Source organism: Lingula anatina, chromosome 5 (assembly GCF_051362555.1).
Source record: "Lingula anatina isolate TDL-2025a chromosome 5, LinAna3.0, whole genome shotgun sequence".
NCBI classification, from domain to species: Eukaryota; Metazoa; Brachiopoda; class Lingulata; order Lingulida; family Lingulidae; genus Lingula; species Lingula anatina.
Genome location: NC_141771.1, coordinates 17,199,862 through 17,220,233, shown reverse-complemented (window position 1 = coordinate 17,220,233; position 20,372 = coordinate 17,199,862). Strand labels below are relative to the sequence as shown.

The 20,372-nt window shown below is 37.5% G+C and overlaps 1 protein-coding gene across 1 annotated transcript in view; it reads right to left on the bottom strand.

Moving 5' to 3' along the window:
* LOC106160218 (uncharacterized) overlaps nt 1-20,372 on the bottom strand; it is a 51,526-nt gene extending 31,154 nt beyond the window's left edge. The window contains exons 1-16 of the mRNA XM_087014062.1: nt 20,238-20,372; nt 19,536-19,676; nt 18,644-18,688; nt 17,934-18,080; nt 17,621-17,698; nt 16,994-17,164; nt 15,188-16,389; nt 14,423-14,600; nt 12,073-12,201; nt 8,276-10,423; nt 3,231-3,383; nt 2,728-2,847; nt 1,819-2,053; nt 1,539-1,606; nt 763-913; nt 237-419 (exon numbers count right to left, since the gene is read on the bottom strand). Of these exons, the coding sequence (XP_086870188.1) occupies nt 237-419; nt 763-913; nt 1,539-1,606; nt 1,819-2,053; nt 2,728-2,847; nt 3,231-3,383; nt 8,276-10,423; nt 12,073-12,201; nt 14,423-14,600; nt 15,188-16,389; nt 16,994-17,164; nt 17,621-17,698; nt 17,934-18,080; nt 18,644-18,688; nt 19,536-19,676; nt 20,238-20,285 (5,197 nt within the window). The 5' untranslated portion in view covers nt 20,286-20,372. The remainder of the gene's footprint in view (nt 1-236; nt 420-762; nt 914-1,538; nt 1,607-1,818; nt 2,054-2,727; nt 2,848-3,230; nt 3,384-8,275; nt 10,424-12,072; nt 12,202-14,422; nt 14,601-15,187; nt 16,390-16,993; nt 17,165-17,620; nt 17,699-17,933; nt 18,081-18,643; nt 18,689-19,535; nt 19,677-20,237) is intronic.

Genomic DNA, 20,372 nt, shown 5'->3' with positions numbered 1-20,372 from the left:
ATAAATGTTTTCAATCAATCACAGATTCCGACAAAAATTATTTGTTTTACACAATTTAGTAAACATAAGTATAAGACTAACCTTTATACATAAAAACACACACACACATAAAATTCATCACACATTTTTAGTAACAAAACTGTCTACAGTAAAGACCAAAATTATGGAGTTTTATTATTTAAAATAGTATATTCAAATCCACTTCCACTCTATATCACATCAAGTTTTGTCCACACCTGTGGCTTGCTGTAGCTGTGCCTGAAGCTGGATCATATTTTGTTGATGTTCTTCTTCTTTAGTCACCAGATGGCGCTCTAGCTCCTCCTTGGCCTCCCACAGCTTGTTGTACTCTGCCTCCATGGCACTCTTGAGGGAAGACATTTCTTCTTCGTGGATTCTCTGGAGATTTTGCCTCATTTCTAAAAGGGAAATGTTTGTTTATTGTCAATATTTTCTTTAATTATGTATGTTAGCATATGCTTCAGTTTTATAGTTGAAAAATGTACACATTTACCTTTGTATGGGGTTGCTGACACCAAAGTTTTCAACTAATTTAGAATTTGGGGGGGGGGGCAATTAGTAGACAAACTGCTAAACTATGGGTAAATAACTGTGCATGAAAGTGATATTCAAATTTTCTTAATGCAATAGCTTTTAGGACATCAAAACTGCCCATATGAATAAATCCCAAGTATTTATGTTATCAGTATTTTGTATTTAGTCACATTCTTGCAACTGGGTGCCTCTGTACAATGAAGATACCTTCAGCTTGTTTCACCAGCATCTCCTTCTCTTGTAGTAATGTGTTCATGTCTGCCTGGTACTCCTCCACAGAGCCTCGGTCCTGGAGTTGCTGTTGCTGCATCCGCTCCACTTCCTTGCTGTAGCCCTGCTGGTACTCTGATTTCAGGTTCTGTAAAATATGTCTCAAAATGTACTTGAAGAAGTCGGCATCACCTACAGTCCAGCAACAGACTTTAAAGGTACATACGAACCGAGCATCGGTGGAGCGTGGATTCCCAGTAACACATGTAAACCACTTCTACTAGGTTCTAATATGACTCAAATAAATTTGACATGCCAAGGGATAAACTGAATAGATCACTCAATCAGCCATAAAATACCTTTAGACTGCTCCTTTCTTTAAATTTATGGTTGTAAATTTAACCTACTTCCGTGACCTACTTTCCTGCCCCATTGACATACAGCTTAGAATGCCAGCAGAAAAATCTGTTCAAACATCACTTTCGGGTAAAATTAAACAATGCCTTTTGGTAATTCTCTTAGTTATACTACTTGAAACTATATGCTGGCTTTTGGTTGGTTTTTGTGACAAAAAATTGACTTTGTATGTATCTTTAATAAAGTTGGCTCCTTATACACTGGAGAAATTTACTTTTGCAATGTATCTGTAAGGCTTAGCAACATTTAGAATTTTGGTGTCTGTGTGTGTATACGTGCATGCGCTTGTGTGCATTTCAGATCATTCAGGAATGTGACAGTCAATAAATCCACAAAACATCCCATCAGTGTCTTACCTCCATGGCTTGCTGGTGCTCGGTATTCAGCCTTTCTAACATTGCTTTTGACTCCTCTTCTAAAGATGCTTAAATAAAATAAAATAACAATAAAAATAACCATTTGCATATTAAGCACTAAATATATGCAACAATCACATTTTGTTCAAACATTAATGACAAATTTCTCTGAAACAAAACACACAGAAACATATTTTCATTACTGATTAACTGAAAAAATCATCCATTTGGCTAAAAGAAAGAGAAACACAACCAATGCAGGAGTGACTTTAAAAATTACCCATTTTAGCTGCCAGATCCTGCTGATGCTGCCTGTCCATCTCCTCTAACTTCTGTTCCCATGACGACTGCAAGCTGTTGATGTGTTCCTTGTGTTCTTTGGTCAGTGTGTCCCTCAGACTGTCCAGTGCCCTGGTCATCTCGGCCTCCTTCTCTGCCTTGACCAGCTGCAGGTGGCTGCTGTAGATCTGCTCAGTGGTGAACTTTAGGGCCTCCAGCTGGAGCTTCATCTCAGCCTGGGGAAATATTACAGCAGGGTTATAATAAGAGCATCTATGATAACTATATTGTACTTAAACAATTATCATAGCAGTGTTATAATATGAGAATCTTTGACAATTAAGTGTACTGCATTACAACAAATAACACGGGAGAGTTATAATATGAGCAGCTTTGACAATTAAGTATATTGTATTTTAACAAATACTATGGCAGTGTTTCAAGCATCTTGGGCAGATAAATAACTGCGTTGTACTTTAACAAATACTTCAGCAGTATAAAATATGAATAACTCTGATACTGAAACTTATATTAGCAACTGACCAATATTTCTGTCTCAACTTGAGACCTTTCACTGGATAAATGACCTGGATGGACTGGTCACCTGACTTATTGACATACTGCTAAACACTAGCACCCCATTTCCATAGATTTTTAGATCGATCTATCCCTGTGGGGAGTCTCACTAGATTACTGTCAGATTGGCCGGCTTAAGCACCTGTCCCGCCTACTAAAAGCTGTAAGGTGGTAATTAACTATGGTGCCCGCTCGGCTGACTGCAATTTAGCGTGAACCCCCAGGGAGTTAGGTCGATCTTAATCTTTAGATCGATCTAAATCTCTGGGAAAGCACCCTAGGTGACATATAAATTTCAGAGAAATATGTATTACAGTGAAGGCAGTGATCCTACCTGGTGGTCCTTCTTTATTTCTTCCACATCCTGCTGGTGGTTCTCTTCCATCTTTCTCCTCATCTTCTCAAAGATCTCCTGATGAGTGGCGTCCAGCTGACCCGCCATAGCACCAATTTCCTGCAGTGACAAGAGAGACAGAATGTTTATAATTAAAGATCACTCATGTGTTACTCACAATTTATTGAAGGGCTATGCCTCAGTATTTCCCCCTCCATATTTTTTTCTTTAAGACATAAATTAGAATTTATTTATGAAATAGGACGACTGTAACAATGAAGTTTCATTAGCTATGCATTGTTCAATAAACAAAAAATATGATTCATTTCTATTGCATTTGTTTCTGATTTTAATCTTTATATTTCTTGTCTTTTTACTTGGACAGAGCTGACCTAGTGACTTACTGAATGTCACCTTCAATATCAATATCAACATCCAAATCCTATCTCTTTTTTACTGTCTTTGTTTACTGTGTCCTTGTTTACTGTGTCTGCCACGCCTACCTCAGAATGCTTCTGTTGCAGCTCAGACAGTTCTCGCTCTCGTTGCCGCTCATGCACCTCCTTCACGGTCCCCAGCTGTTCAAGACGCTGCTGTTCCAGTTGCATCTTAACATTCTCCAACTGCTCTTCATACTGCTGCTTCAGGGCCTCCAACTGAAACATCAGAAATATCTCGTCTACTTGTATAGATATAATAAATATATTATCTTAAATAGAATTTTTAAGAAGTAATTACATAACAGAAAACAGCTGAACTTGAGTGAGAAATAGTCTCAATTTCATGAACTTTAGGATCTCTAACTAAAACACCAGAAATACCTCATGTACAAATATAACATACATATAATACTGTATTATCTCATATAAGAATCTTATCAACACCAGAAATAACTCATGTACTCATACAAAATATACAATACTATATAATCTTACACAAGAACCTGAACACTCATTTAAACAAAGAACTAACTTCAATCCGATATAGTCTAAATGGAATCAACTTCAGGGACTCCAACCTAAACAACACAAACATCTTATCACCTGATGCAATGCAGGTCAACTTTTAAATATTTTCAGTGCCTCGACAATATGGTGATTTAAAAATGAAGAAGCTAATAATGGTTTCATATCTTAAGTAAGTATTTGATGGCACAATTCAAACAACAATTTTGGTTTAAGTCAATAAATCCTTTACATCAGTTGTATTGGTAAAACAATCTAAAATTGGGCACAGTGTTTGAAAATTGACTAATCTTAACCATTTCACAATAGAAATGTCAATAAAATCTTTTTTACAAGAACCTGCCTAAAGTTTATAATCACATTAACAAATCTGACAACAAATAAATAAAACAACAATTAACAAAAGTAACTCAATTTGCAAACAAAAACATCAACTCTGCCCCTGAACTGTGATTCTGGACTCACCCTTGACCTGGCTGACTGGAGATGAATACCTTCTGGCAGCCACCCTACCACTATCCCATCCTGGCTCTCTGGGCCAACTAACTTCATAGAATTGATTTGAAACATTCTGCTCTTTATATAGGTATGTAGCCCACAGACTTCATCAACTTATTGCCTTAGTCACAATATCAGATCAGTCAATGACGATCAAAACTGTTGGAGCAACTGGACTAAGTTTCTTTTTCTTTTTCGACAAGAAATTCTAAAGAAAGTAGTAAAGTCAATGAGACTGACAATGATTTCAGATGGGGAAGTTGAACATTCGTCGAAAAGAAAAATGGTTCAGCAAACATCAGCTACACATCCATGTTTGTTGTACAACACTTCTTCATGTGCACATCATCAATTCAGATGAAATTTTGAGAAGATTTAAAAATCACTCTCCTTATCCTCTTCTTTCATCAAGCACCTCCATACAGTAGAGCCAAATGTCCAAATGTATTTTAAAGAAAAGATCTTTAAAATATAAAGAAAAGCCTCAAGCCCCTTTTCCAGACACTCCAACACCCTACACACCGTCCCAGCAGCTCTTCCTTTCAGAGTAACTTCAGATTATTTTCTCTTCACAATCCCTCTAAATAATTCACCACCCAAGCTGTTTCTCCATTCTTATTATTGCTTTCTTCCAATGGTAGAATGATATAATCAGAGGGGATTAATCAGAACACTTCCTAAATAATTCAATTGTGATATAAGAAATATCTATTTTAAGGAATGGTCAGGAAGGAACACAACTTTTAAATTATTCAATCACCATATAAAAGTGGATATATTGGAGGCAGAGACCTGGGGAGAAATTTCTGAATGGTTTTATCACCACCCATAAAATGTTTTCTCAGGAATATTATGTGCAGTCACAAATAGCCAATAAGAGGTGGCCAATTTCTAAATAATTCATTAATAACATGTAAAATAAAGGGGGTGGTGGTGGCGATGGGATTTTCAACAGAATTTTCCAAATACACTTCATTACTTGGGACGTGGAATAGGCGTTTTGTTTTCTACTATCTAAATCCTATCCAAAGAACTGGTAGTTTGTTCCTCAAGGACTCGCATAAATTTTAAGTAAAAACTATGAGAATATTAAAAAAAACTGTTTAAGTCAACAGGAAAATCTACTGATCGAAAATCTGTTTTTTTTTTTGTCTCTAATCCAAGAAAATGAACTTTAAAAATATCTTAAATTTTCCAGAGAACAAAGGGGGAAGGGGAACTGTTTTGGTTTTACCTGCAGATAATAAATAATAGATCACATTTCAAGGACATGTCAACACAATATTGGAAAGGTGAATAAGGTAGAGGTATCCTGCTGTGCAACAAATTAATGAGGCGACATTACAGAATTTTCTCTTACTGCAGGTGCTCAGGTAGAAAAACCTCATCGGTGGATAGTCTACTAAGTAACCAACTTCAAAAGATACCCACTTGTTTAAGGATTTCTTTCTACCTTAGAATAAGGCAAAATAGTATATGGGCTTTTGTAATATCAGACATCAGACTATTTTCTTCAACTTAAATATTGTGAAAACTGAACATAACTTGTATGTGTGTGAGAGAGAGAGAGAAGAGAGAGAGAGAATTACATAATTACTTGGTTAGTTTAAACACACAATAAAAATAGCATCAAATGTTAACATATCAAAAGTACAACAAAAGCTGCTGTGAAGAATGGTGCAACACATATAACCAAACAGAGATCTAACGTTAAAATCCACACAAATTAGATATAGAAAAAGTTAGTCATAAATCTACAACACAACTAAAACCAGTGTGAAGTCGAGTGCAAAACGATAAAATAGTGCAGGGATGTGAAGGTCTGGGTCATTACAAAAGCATAGAATGAAAACACCAATGAAACGATGTCATATTCAGATATAATTTCATTATTATTTAATCAAGTCTCACAATAGAAAATACCCCATACAAATAAAGTGTCCAGAATAATGGACTTAAGTAAGATCTTGTCTTTAATTTTCAATCCTCATCATAAATTTATTTAATTTAACCAACAAGAATCATGATTACACAAAAAGGAAAATTATGGTTATTGCAAGTGAGCGTCCCTCTAAAAAGACTTAATTGTTAAGAGTTATGATAGGCTGATAAACTGGTACTATTGATCAAAAATTCCCAACAGTGAACAACTGTGGGAAAAACGTAAACAATTTCAAGTTTCTTCACAAGAAAAATTTTTTCCAACCATCTACCGCTTTTCCTGACCCAGACCTGCACTTAACTACATTATACAAAAATATATAATCAGTTTAACACCTCTTTGTTGTCTTCTGTGATATTTACATACAGAAACCAAAGGCCACAGCATATCAAACTTATAATACAGAGACCATGGTTTCTATTTGATTTTATGCTGGTGTTATTGGGGAATTATACTAAACATCAACAAAAAAAGATCATTTCAAATTTTACCCCCAATCACTGTATAAACAAAATGTTAAATAAGAGTCCAAATCAACGACACATGATTATGTGTTAAAATATAAATGTGAAACTCCTAAAATAGACATATTTCTATTCACTTCCTGAAGTACAATGCTAAAAATCTACTGAACTGTATGCTTTGAAAAGACAATGACTAATGCTTTATTAATCTCTTATGCTAGCTTTAACACTATCATATGGTTATAATACTCATAGGACATATAATATTGATGGTTAAATATAACAGACTTTTCACTATATCATACTTCGAAACATTTTTCTAAACTATATAAACTCTAATATCACACTTGAAATATCTGACACTAAAATCTCAAAACAATTCAGATCTTTCAACATACTTTCATTATATAAATGGTCTTCAATAAAGATAAATCTCACATATTTATGAAAACTTGAAACTGAAAAAAAAAATAAAATATAAACTATAAAAGTATAAGGGCAAACCTGGTGTAACATTCACCCAAATCAATAACAAATATTGGTCAATTATTTTTTTTTTTTTATAATTTTAAGGCACATCATGAAGGGGGAGATTATGGGACGGTATGTGACCTCTCTCGGGTAACGGGTGCATTTCCAGCAAATTGTAATGGCTTAACATAATATGTGCTACCTAGTCCCTCTGTTATCCCACCACCCACCATTATTACAGGGCTAATCCTAGATAGCTCAAACTATCAAAACTTCACAGATTTTATATGTCTATAAAGATTAATGGCAGACTTGGAAGACAAAAATTATCCACAGATTTTTCTTTTCTGGTTGCTTTCTGCCAAATTATAGTCTATTGCACAATTGCAGAAATTAACTAATTTTTTTTGTGTCAATGTTGTATTGTTTCACCTTTATTAATAAAAATTTGATCCCACCTCGCACAAATTCTAAGAAATTTTTCAAGTCTCAAATGACGCAACACATTTAAGGCTATCTCGGACATGCTGTTTATCAGGTTTCCTACTATTAGAAAGCTTTATAACTTGGTCTGCTGAGACAGCACCTTTTAAGTTAAGCCATCACAACTTGAGTGAAAATGCGCCATTCACACACTAAGCATAGTTAGTAATACAAGTGGCAGCCTAGTCACAGTAATAACTTCTTACACCATCTTAACTTACTCTTCCACAATTTTCTTCCAGCAACACGTCCAAGCCAAATTCATAGAGCCAAAAAGTTTCAAAATGGTCAAAGAGAAACATTTTTAAATTTTCTAGCCAAACGACACAATATCGAGCAGTTACTGAAATTCTGTATGCTAGGGTGAGCCAACACCACCACCAAGCAATGTTAAATGTGAAGATATCTTCCCCTTTGTTCCAACACAAGACATGTTCACATCGAGATTAACATTGACCAGAAACAGACTAGCTGACATCATCATACAGCAGGATTGTTTAACAACATATTTACGAAGCACAAAGAGTGAGACACTGTGTAATCTGGTTATCCAGTGACATCAGTTGGTCTATTTTCAGATTAAGTTAGTTCTTGTGTGAACATATCTAAACACAATACCACATAAGCATTTCCCATATGTTTGAAACAAAATTCCAACCAAGATGATTATATAAATTTCAAAGATAATCATATAAAAAAAAAAACTACAGATTATACCATCGCACCTTTTTGCTATGCTTTGCTTCAACGGAGGACAGCTTAGCCACATGTTCTTGCAGCAGCTTGGCTTCTCTTGCCGCGGCGTCCTCAGCGAGTTCTTGTCGCAGCCTTGTCATGGCCTCCCTGTATTCCATCTCGACTTGTAACTTCACTGCCTGCAGAGTCTTCAGATTTTTCTCCTCCAGGTCGCTCTGAACTGCTTTAAGTTCTTGAGAAAAATTGGATTTGAGAACCTTCTCATTAGCGACTGTCACCTTTTCTAACTCGTGATATTTTGACTCCCATTTTTGGACTGTGTCATCTTTAAGTTGGATTTCCTTCAATAATTGAGCTTTTTCATTTGCCAGGAGCTTTTCCTTTTCTTTCAGTTCCTGTTCTACTCTGACCAAGTCTCCCTCTAGAAGTTGTTTCTGCTCCAGAAGCTCTCTTTCTGAGACATCTTTTTCGCCTATAAATTCTTCCAAACGTTGCTGCTCTCTGATCTTTTGCTCAAGATGCGTCTTTTCCCGTAAAAGTTCAATCTCCAAGTTCTCTTTTTCTTGCAGTTTCAAAGCCAGAGCATGCTTCTCTTTCTGTAAGTTTTGCTCAAGTGCATCCCTTTCCTTAATTATTTCTGTCATTCTTTGGTCTCTAAGCTTATGTTCCTCCAATTTACGTGAAAGTTCGTCTTTCTGCGACTGCAATTCAGACAACTGCTGCCCAAATACGCCCTGGACTTCGGCTGAAACAGAATCTGCAGTGGAGAGCTGCTCCCGCAACACAGCCACAGTTTTAACCTCATGGTTCAATTTAGTTGCCAAGTCTTCCTTTTCCTTCTCTAGTTTCAAATTAATTTCTCTCAATTCTGCTAATTGTTGTGAAATGTTACCAGACTCCATTGCATTGCTTTCTGTGGGTTTTTTCCGGTGTTCCTCTTCAAGTTGTTGATATTTGTTCCTTTCTTCTTGCAGATCCTTCTCAGTGGCTTCTAACTTTTCCGAGACTTGCAGCCATTTCTCTTGCATCTCAGCCATTTCATTTTTCAAAGAAATATCTACACCCTGCACGGACTCAATTTGTTCCTTGGTGTCCTGCAGTTCTCTGATCAACTCATCACATTTTATGTTAGAGGCGAGAACTTCGTCTTCTAACTCGTCTACCTTGGACTTGTAACACTCACAGTTAGCAGTCAACTCCCTCATCCGTGCCTCATACTGCAACTTTTCCTGTATTGCAGCAGCAGCATCTACTCCACTGCCAGATGCATCTTGAATCATCAGCTGGCTTTGCTGGTGCGATTCTATGTCCAATTTCTCTCTTTCGGCCAACAGCAACCTATTTTCCAAGTCCATGATGTACTTCTGTAAAGATGAGATCTCATCGACAGACCCGCTGGTAGCTCTTAAGCTATTCACTTCCTGTTTAAGGCTCTCGTTCTCCAGCGCACAGTTCTCATATTTCATATTTGCAGTCAGTAGTTCCTGTTCCATGTCGCACTTTTCTTGGTCAAGTGTGTTTCTAAGATTCATGATGCTCTCTTCCAGGTGAACATTCTGTTTTCGCAGTACTTCCAATTCACCCTGCAAGCCGTCCTCCTCGGCAAAGCCACCATAACTGACATCACCAGCCATGCGCTCATCTAACTCTCGACATCGTTGATGCAGACGGTTATTCTCCTCTTCCAGTCTGGAGTAATTATCCTCAAAGTTCTTCTCAGCAAAAGTGTAAGTGTTTTTGTGCACTTCGATCTCGGTTGCCAGGGCCTGGTTCTCCTCCTGCAGCTGTTGGCACCGCGTCTCCCACTCCTGTGACTGCAGCTCCATCTGGTGTTGCAGTTCTTCATAGCGATGATTCCAGTCTGCTGCAACAGCCTCACTGTGGGAACCAACGCTTGCAGGGCTACCTGACCTTGACCTGGAATGACCTTGAACTTGCAAACGTTGTTGAAGTTTCTCCTTTTCCAACAGCAAGGCTTCGTATTTCACTTTCAAATCGATCAAGTCATGCCCGTCGTCACCATTACTGTCTCTTGAGGCCTGCCTCTGCAGGTTTGCACGCAGATAAGCATTTTCTTCAATAAGGGAGTTATATTTTACCCGCCATTCTTCCACGCCATGTTCCGAGGCAGACTCTACGCTCGCTTCTATTCCAAAGCGTTCTATTTCTTGAGACAGCTGGAAGAACACAAAGTACAGTCTTACACATAACCAACACCAAAACTGAAAAGAAAAGGTAGAAAAGGTCAATCACAAGAAAACCAGAATCTAGAGACTAAGTGTATTATTTCTTTTTGCACCCCTGCCACATCTATTTCACTTTCTGCCACTGAAACTAAAGTATTATGACGTATTCTTGTTATACTGAATAGCCCCTCAAAAAAATGTGAAGATGCATGTGAAAGATAAACACTTTGGTTATATATAAATAAGTGGCAGGTTATTTCATGATACAAGTAAAAATGGACTAGAACCATGCAAAAGCTTTCAATAACAATAAGGTGGTAGAAATACCCCCATAAAACTGAAGCATATAACCTGTTAAATTCCATTTCATACTTTTGAAAAAAGCAATTATAATACACTTTCATGCATAATATCTTGCATGCAAAATGGCAAGAGCACATGCCAAAAACAAAAACAAATAAATAAATAAACACTTCAAAAAAATGTTGTTGAGGAAAGTGGACAAATTAAGAGACAAGTACATCAAAAAGGTAGGAAAAAAAATCATTAAATGATCTTAAAATGTTGAAAAGAAATGGTCAATGTCAGCTGAAAATTGAATTTTTTCATTTTATCATGTTATAAATGCAGGAGTAGCTAACATAAATTTGGTGTGGGCACAGGCTGTACTGGTCCATATAACCCCCCCCCCCCCTTTAACTTAACTGTTTCACCTGTGGGCCATCAATCCTTCGGTCAAACCCTGTTCTGATATGACATATCAATATACTAAAAACTCCAGTAGACACATGTCTTGAATCCATCAGTTTTTTTTTAATTCCTATTCAATATTAAATGTCTGATTCAGAGTACATTTTATTAATGGATTGAAAAGCAAAGTTATGCCAAAAATATGGGAAAGTCTTCAAAAACACTTTCTCCCTGACCCCATCTCCTTGTGGCATGATATTTGCCCAGGAGTCTAGCTTGCACTTTGTCCATCATAAATCTCTCCTTGTCACTGTACTCAAGATGGTCATTTCTCCTGATGTGACCAGTTCCCGACCCTAGTGGGTCACATGACCACAATGCTGCCATCTGGTGGTTTTCAAGTGGACTTATTTTACCATGACCAAGTCAGGTCAACTATTTCAAAAATGGCTACAAGGCAGGTGCGATTTTTTTTTCTTTTTTTTAACTGAAGAATGGAAATTTTACACCACAGCTCATGATTGACACTGGATACCATATTTGATTACTGATTGATTGATAATAATAATAAAAGTAAAATATTTTTGATGAAATAGCAATTTGCTTTGAACTGTTCTTTACCTAGCATTATTTTGAATGGAAAACAGGCATGTTCACACCCCTATTGTTATCTGGGTTTTACCTCTCCAGCTTAATTCTGTTTCCTTTGCTGGTACACAACACGGGACTTTTAAGTACACCGAGTAAACTTCACAACAGATGGCGCTAGGGTCACATTGGCACATTTTAATTTCAGCAAAATTTCAGCAAAATAAAACAAATGCCAAATCAATGCAAAAAGAACAAATAATTACCCAAAAAAATTGGCAATTTTCTACTGCCAAAGTCCATGCATGCCAATATGACCCCAGTAAAGATTTTAGAACAATTTCATCATTTTATCTACATACCTGCATATTCTCTTCCCCTAGATGCTGACTCTGCTGGGATAAAGTGAGCACCTCTTCCTGCAGGTCTTCCTGTATGTGGTGGACCTCGTCTACTTGTCTTAGCAGAGCGTCTCGTGCCTCGGCCAAGTCCTAACGTTAAGTAAAACCATAAAATTGAAAAAGTTCTTTTCTGAGCAAATCTAGGCTGTTCATATTTCATTGGGTGTATTTTCCCTTATCAAATTGAACTAAATCATTCTAAACAAAAGTCACACAAAAGAATATAAATGTCTGCATTTTAAATTCCTCAAAACTCCAAGCAGATGGTGCAACGGGTAGCTACCACATTTCTTGAGCAAAAAGGTTCATTAGCTTGGTTGTTGGATAAATATGAAAATGAAGCACTAGTTTCATATGATGTGAGTGCACTTTTTACTAGTGTACCGGTGGATGATGCTCTTAAAGTGATTAGTTCCAGACTTACGCTAGATCCCACCCTCAATGGACGTACTAATCTATCAGTAGAGGACATCACAGAGCTATTAGACATTGTATTGAACACCACATATTTTATCTATAAGGGTGAATTCCATAAACAGAAACATGGAGCAGCCATGGGCAGTCCAATCAGTCCGATCGTGGCTAATCTGTATATGGAGAACTTTGAGGAAGCCGCACTGGGATCCATGCCCAATCCTCCACGTCTTTGGTTGAGATATGTAGACGACACGTTCACCATCTGCCACAGAGACCACATAACTGCTATCACCGATTTTATCAACAGCCAAGACCGTAACATCAAGTTCACTAGAGAGCTAGAGGAAAACAATTCTATTGCTTTCCTGGATTCATTGATCACACGTGAAAACGACGGCCACCTGAGTCTGAAAGTCTACAGGAAGGCCACTCATACCAACCAATACCTAAACTTCCAGTCGCACCACCCATTACATCAGAAACTGGGGGTAGTAAGAACTCTAAAACACAGGTGCAACACGATCGTGACTAATGAGGAAGACAAGACCTTGGAGAACAAGACACTAGATGAGGCTCTCTTGATGTGTGGTTACCCACCTTGGGCTCTAAAGACCAAACTTCGCCAGGATAAGACAGCAGTAACTAACTGTGAGCCAACAGATACAGTCGGAAAAAAACAGCTAGTGATCCTCCCTTATTGTAAAGGAATTTCAGAGAAAGTGTGCAGGATCTACAAGAAGCACAGTGTCAACACAGCTTTTAGACCTCAGTGCACATTGAAACAACACCTAGTGGCACCAAAGGACAAAACCCCCCAAGATCACCGTTGTGGGACAATATACAGGATCAATTGCCATGACTGTAATTCCTTTTACATTGGTGAGACAGGTAGACAGTTGAAGATCAGGGTGAGTGAACACAGGAAATCAGTGACTGTAGGCAATACCAGCTCTGCCATTTCTGAACATGTAATAGACACCGGCCACAGTATAGATTGGAATTCAACTAAGATTCTTGAATCTGAATCATCCGACATCCCGCGAAAAATACGAGAGGCTATCCACATCAGCCGACACCAGCCACCCATGAATAGGGACGGGGGGGTTGATCTACCTGACATTTATAAGAGGGTCCTGGCCGCTATACCATCTAGCGGTCAGTGAGTGTGAACAACTACTCACGTCAGTCTGATGAAGGCCTTCGACCAGGTTGGCCGTAAGCTAACGGTACGGAAAATTTTAGGCTTGTGTCTGAGAATTTTCATATTTACCACATTTCTTGCAGACCATTTTTTTCTTTTTTTTAATGGTAAAATTGAACTCTTAAGATAATAGCAAAAAGTTATCTGCACATAGTAAGCTATCCAAGTTTAACAAACTTCCTTAAATCTAAAACAGGCCCCAAATGTATTCCATTCTGCCATTCAGCACCCTAAAACAGAGTACCTGGGGTGGCGCAAACAATTTTTTTCGTTTAGCCAAATTACCACTTTTTCATTGCTTTTTTGTCCAAATGGTTTAAATTTGACTAAAATAAGTCATATCAACCCCATTTTGTTTAGCCAATTTCAGTCAGTTTTAGCATTTGGCTAAATTGGCAAGTGTTAGCGCTACCCCAGAGTAGTTTTTCACTCTGGCAAACACCTAGCTTTCTTTCTGTAGCCTGCCTACCACTTAAAAACTGAAGTCCTTTTTTTTTTTTTTTTTTGAAACAGAACATCAAATTGTTTTTTTTTTCTCATTTCTGCCACTAACTACCATTAAACTGTAGCATTTACCCAATTTCTTAATTTAGCCTGTCTACCACTTTGGCAATCTCAACCTCACCTAAAAACTGACGTTATTATATTTTAAAAATCTTTTGCCACTCACCACCATAAAACTCTACCACTTACCCTATTTTCTTTCTGCAGCCTGTCCACCACTTTGGCCAGCTCATGGTGGTCCACTTCACAGGAGCCCGCCGTGGTCTGGTGCAACTGCTGCTGGAGATACGCTAGTCGCTGCTGCTCCAGCTTCTCCGTCTGAACCCGCTCCAGCTCCAGGCGAGCCTTCTGTAGCTCTTGGACAAATCTGGAATACAGACCACGCCAAGTAAGCTCCAGACACGAGTCATGTTTATATATATTAAAAAAAAAAACTCTGAACATTTATCATGTGATCAAACTCATAACCTAAATTTTTTGGGTTTTCTATGCTTGAATGTCAAGTAAAAAATTCATAATTCTGCAATTCCGCAGAAAAACTCAAGCCTAAAACTATTCTTGCCTGGCTGTAAGAAAGCACATACTAGTATTATCTTATCATTTAGAGTAAAAAGGGCATTTTTAGCAGTAATGGGACCATCACCTTTGTTTAAAATATTTGTTTAAAGTCTTTATATCCTTAGCTATATTTGTTGTTTGGTTACAGTCAGGCAAATGAATAATCTTTAATACCCTCTTTTTACCATAATGACTGGAAATGTAAAATTTATTTTGAACTTGGGGGTATTTTTGGCAGTAATGGTAATGTCATCCTTGCTTTAGAGGTTTGTTTACAGTCTTAAAATCATTACATATAGTTTTCGGAAAGGGAGAAAAAAATTTTTAACTTATGAGCTGTTTCTTTTGGGATCATTCCAATTACCAAGCAATCTTTTTCTTGCTGAACTGACTTACCTGCGCTCACTTTCAGATCGAATGCCATCTATTTTCTGTTTGAGAAGAATTTCCTGGTCTTTCATGAACTGTTCTTTTTCCTTCTTGTTGTCATACTCCCATTCGACCCGAGCTCTTTCTAGGTGTATCTCATGAACCTCATTTAGATTTTGCTCCTGTCTACGCAACTTTGCCTCGAAGTCCTCAGTAAGAGCCTGTATTTTACTCTGCAACTCTTTTTCAACATCACCACCATGCAGAGATGCTTCAACTTTAGAAGTGTCCACACTGTTAACAATTTTTGCTTCAATGCCAGCTTTCTGATGGTTTTCTTGCTCCAAAAGTTTTAGCTTCATTTGCTGCATTTCACTTTCATGTAAGTCTTTATTTTGTTTGAATTCATGTTCAGTTTGAGCAAGCTGGTGCTTCAATTCCTCTACTGTTTGCTGGTGGTTTACTTGAAGACTTTGAATCTCTGCATCCTGCTCTTTAAGTCTATGCTCGTATCCTGCCACTTGGGTCCCTGCATTTTCCAGGGTTTTCGATAGATTCTCTATAGTTTTTTCTGACTCTTGCAACTTGCAGCTCAGATCTTCCCTAACTTTCAAAGCCTCCTTAAGCTTTGTGTTGGCTTCGTCAACCTGTGCCTTGTAGGACAAATTTTCCTCCTCCAATAATTTCAGCCGTTTCGGATATTCCTGTATATGGCCAAGCTGCTCCACTACGCTGTGGTACCAAGTCTGCCACTCAGATGCCTGCTTCGTTAGAGTTTCGTTCTGCTCAGTCAGCTGCTTTAGTTCCTGATTCAGTTTCTCATTTTCCTCCCGCTGTTGTTCTCTCAACTGCTCCTTAATCTGAGTAATCTGCATCCCGTGCTGTTCCTCCATCTCAGCCATTTTCTGCTGGAGGTCAGTCTGAGAGATGCTGGGACTGTCTGGCCGACTGCTTGACCGTTTGCCCTGTTTCTGCATATCTTCGACGTCAGTCATCAACTGACGCACCACAGCATTGGAATCCTTCTCTTTCTTCTTTAAAGCCTCCACCTGCTCTCCCAACATCAGATTCTCCTGTGAGGCTTGAGAAAACTTTTGAGTTAGCTCCGACAGGGCGTCTTCCTTCTCTTTTAACGCCTTCTGCAGAGTCAGAACCTGATTCTTAGCCTCCTGTAATGCCTGGGACGAGAGCTCAAATCCTCCTTTTTGATTCCTCAGGGCTTCATCAGCCTGAGAAAACAGGAGACAAACACAAATCAAAGGTCAAGCTACAGAAAGAACATGTAGGGGGATATTTTCACTGCTTGTGTTCAGAGAACATCCAAGTGCTTAATACACATGCCAGGGTGCTAAATCTCTTCAATACAAAGTATATGAAATAACACTACATGTACAAAGATCAGCATGGGTCAGTCCTTTGACTACCATTATGAAAAGAGGACAACGTGTATCACAACAAATGTGGGAAAAGCAGGAATTTTCCAAAAGGTAAGGCTTTTATTAAATTGCTTCTACAACATATATATATATATAAATATATATATATATATATATATGTGAAATAAGAACCTTGCCTCTTGAAAATTTTATATATTAAAGCAAAAGCGTAACGCAGTGTTACTAACTTCAAACATCTAGTAAAAGTGCTACTAAGCCAACACTCGCAGAATCTGAACTACCTACTTTAGAATTTCTATCCTGGATACTTGGACACATGAACACCAGAAAAAAAAAATAAAAATAAAAATAAGGACAGTTTCACTGTCAGCATACTTTTCAAAATCAATAGCAAAAGAAAGTTATCAAAATATTGTTTATTATTCAAACAAATTACCTCCTGAAGTTGTTTCTGAAGTGCGTGAACTTGGTTGGCTAACTGGGACGTCTCGTTGGAGTAATCTCCTTGGGACGAGTCTTGCTCTTGCTGGGACTTGGCCTGCAGAGTTGTGTGAAGCTTAGAGATCAGCTCGTCTCTGTGAGCTATTGCTGCCTGGAACTCTTGTATCTAGTCACCAAAAAAAAAAATAATAATAATATGTATCAGACTTTCAGAATGTTACTTGATATTTTTAATCAGTTTCTTGCATTGTCACAATTTATTTTAAGAACAAATCAATTGCTTAATCGTGATGAAATTTTACAGAGTACATATTTTTTAATTTGGTTGAAACAGAAATATTCCCAGTTATCATACCATGTACTGCTCAAAGATATTCACCACTCAAATTCTCTTTGTCCAAATTCAGTTATTTAATGGTGTGTGTTAAGTTTTATGCCAACATGAGTGTCATAAGGAACCATACCCTGTGATTGTACTGCTCAAAGACATTAAGGTAAATTACACAACTTTTGAGCTAAAGAGGTATTGAACTGGACAAATAAATATAACTACTCAATTTCTGTTTTAATTATTTCATGATATGTGTTAAGTTTTATATGCCAGTGATGCCAGTAATCCTACCCTGTGATTGTACTGCTCTACTGTTATCTTGTATTCATCTTCTTTGGCACCTGCTGAAGCACCGACAGCTTCTGGAACCTGTGGAAGAGAGTACAGGCAAGTTCACATCAGGTCAAACTGAAACTACATACTCTAACATTAAAGATTAAAGACTAGCCTGGATACTAGCCTGTGGTTTGAGCTTTTATGTCCAACTATCTTTCACAGCAAAATGTAAGAATTACTCCATATACTACATGAAATACAATGTTCAACATATCTAATATCATCAATAAAAAAAATTACCTGAGCTTTCAGTGCTTCAAAAAATTACCTGAGCTTTCAGTGCTTCATTTTCTTTGGTCAAGCTGTCTATGGCTAGCTGCTTCCCAAGAACTGTCTCTTCTAATTCTGTTATCCGCAGTGCAGCATTTCTCAGTTCAGAAGCTTGAGCCTCAAATTCCCTCCCTACTTCATCATCCTTGAGTGAAAAATAATTAGATTTTGTAACTTTTTTTTTAGAAATTCATTAAAAGGATTCTGAGTAGTATTTTTGCAACAAATGTAATTTTCAATCAACAATAAAGCAATTTTTTCTACTCAACAACTCAATGGCTGATTCTAAGGTCTAATTTCCAACGAATTTATTGTATTCTATTCCCATAGACAACATCAGTCTAGGAAAATCCATCCAACTCAACAGGGCCTTTTGCTGAATGTAATCAGTTTACCACGCCTCTTGTTTCCAAAGTATTTGTATAATCAGCAACTTTTCTGTATTCCAATGAACACCAACAGGAGACGTGTTAATCTGTTTATAAATCTGAATGCATTCAGCAAGAGTCCCCTCAGAGATGTATCAATTTAGCTAGAATGTTAGTTTCATGGGGTATGAGCCTTAAAATGATGTGTATAAGGGTTTGCTTTGGGACTAGAAGATATAATGAAAATTGACTGAAATAAGAATATACCTATCTTTCTAATTAGCTGCCACTGTCTTACGAAAGAAGAACATTAATGAAAACAAAATGGCTTGTCACTTACAGCTGCAGAAAGTTCATCTCCACTAGTCATAGATCTTTGGTCGCTCTGTAAAATAAAGCAAACAAGAGAATGCACTGTAATTTGTATTCTTTTATAATAAGACTTGCATTCATATTATCAGGCATTTGATTGGGTAATTCAAACATCAGTGAACAACACCCAATATTGATAAATAATTCATACCACTCAAGTATCAGTGGAAACAATACCAATATAAATATTTCAATATGCAATTCTGGATCATCAAATGGCAATTGCTATGTGACATTTATCACAATGATCGTGTTGCAATAGGAGAGTAAAAACCTACTCGTATGTTCTGGGTAGCATTTATAAGCGCTATGTTACCCCTGAGGGGGAGAATGAAATAAAGAGTAAGTGGTTGGTTTACTGAGGGATTTCATAGTCTCCCTCCTCCCAAATTTAACTCAGATAGACAAAACATTTTAAATAAGTCTGGAGTAAGCCTTAAAACATTTCACATACGAGATTTTCCTGAGGGATAACATACTCCACCCACCCACCCACCTCCAACTTAATTTAACATTTCGACCAACCAATGCCTGGAGTAAGTTTTATTAGATCCCATTCCTACAAACACCAACAGCCTACTACGTGAATTGACTCTACTCTACGGAAACTCTCACTGAGCACAATCAGCTTAATTGCATGACACACTTCCTCTTGTTTCCCCTTGTTTCCAAATTCTCATATAAACTCCAGCTTTTCTGTGTTTTACTTCAGAGGAGGTATGAGAATCTGTTAAACTGATTGCATTTACCAAGAGTCCCTGTGGAATTAGGTCAATCCATGTAAACTGAAAGTGTTTGTGAGAATGGGGCCTAACATATAAAAAACCCACACATTACTGTCCAAGATCTTGAATACCTACATCTTCATAGGAAAAGGAATGCTGGTCACTTGACAGTGAGAGATCACAAGGATCAGTGGAAGATTCGCTTTCTCCATCTGCTTCTGCAACATCTTTTCTCTTCTTTTTCTTTTTTGCTTTTCTCTTTTGAAAAGCTGCAAGCTGTAAAAAAAACAGTAGTTTATAACTGAAACCACACGCAACTTGAATAATGAATTAAAAATGTGGATTAGAAGTTTTATTAGAAGAAGGAAGAATGAACTAGAACAATAATAAAACATACAAAGGTATACAGGTTTCCTTTTCTTTGTAAACCTTCAACCTGTTCAACGTTCTAATCTCTTCAACATTCACTTATCTCGTGTAGTGGTCATTATTCCGATTCATTATCTACGATTTATTATCAATCAATTCTGATAATAAATCCTATTTATTCAAATTCCGCCTCGGCTCATGTGATTTTAATGGCGTAAAACTCGAGTTCGAAGATCACCCGTTGAGTCCGAATTTCTCATTAAGAAACATCATATCTTCAACACTGTTGAGTTTTTTAGCAATTTTCTAAAGGATATCGTTCTCGATCGCCTCTTGTGACGATAGCGAGTCGAGTTGGCGCGCTTGGAATGCGACGCCGGATTTTCACCAAGAACCGACGCAGTCAAGGGCCATGAAGACTGTGCATATATCCATGCTACTTGTTTGCATTGTAACCAAAATACAAACCTTCTCTTTTCCCGCTTGCAATTTTCTTTTTCTTTCTTCTTCGTCCATACTAAACAGATATTTTTGTGTGATTATTTACCAACTCGACACGGCCATGACGGAAGCCTCGGTTTCATATTAAAGAGGAGCCTGTCT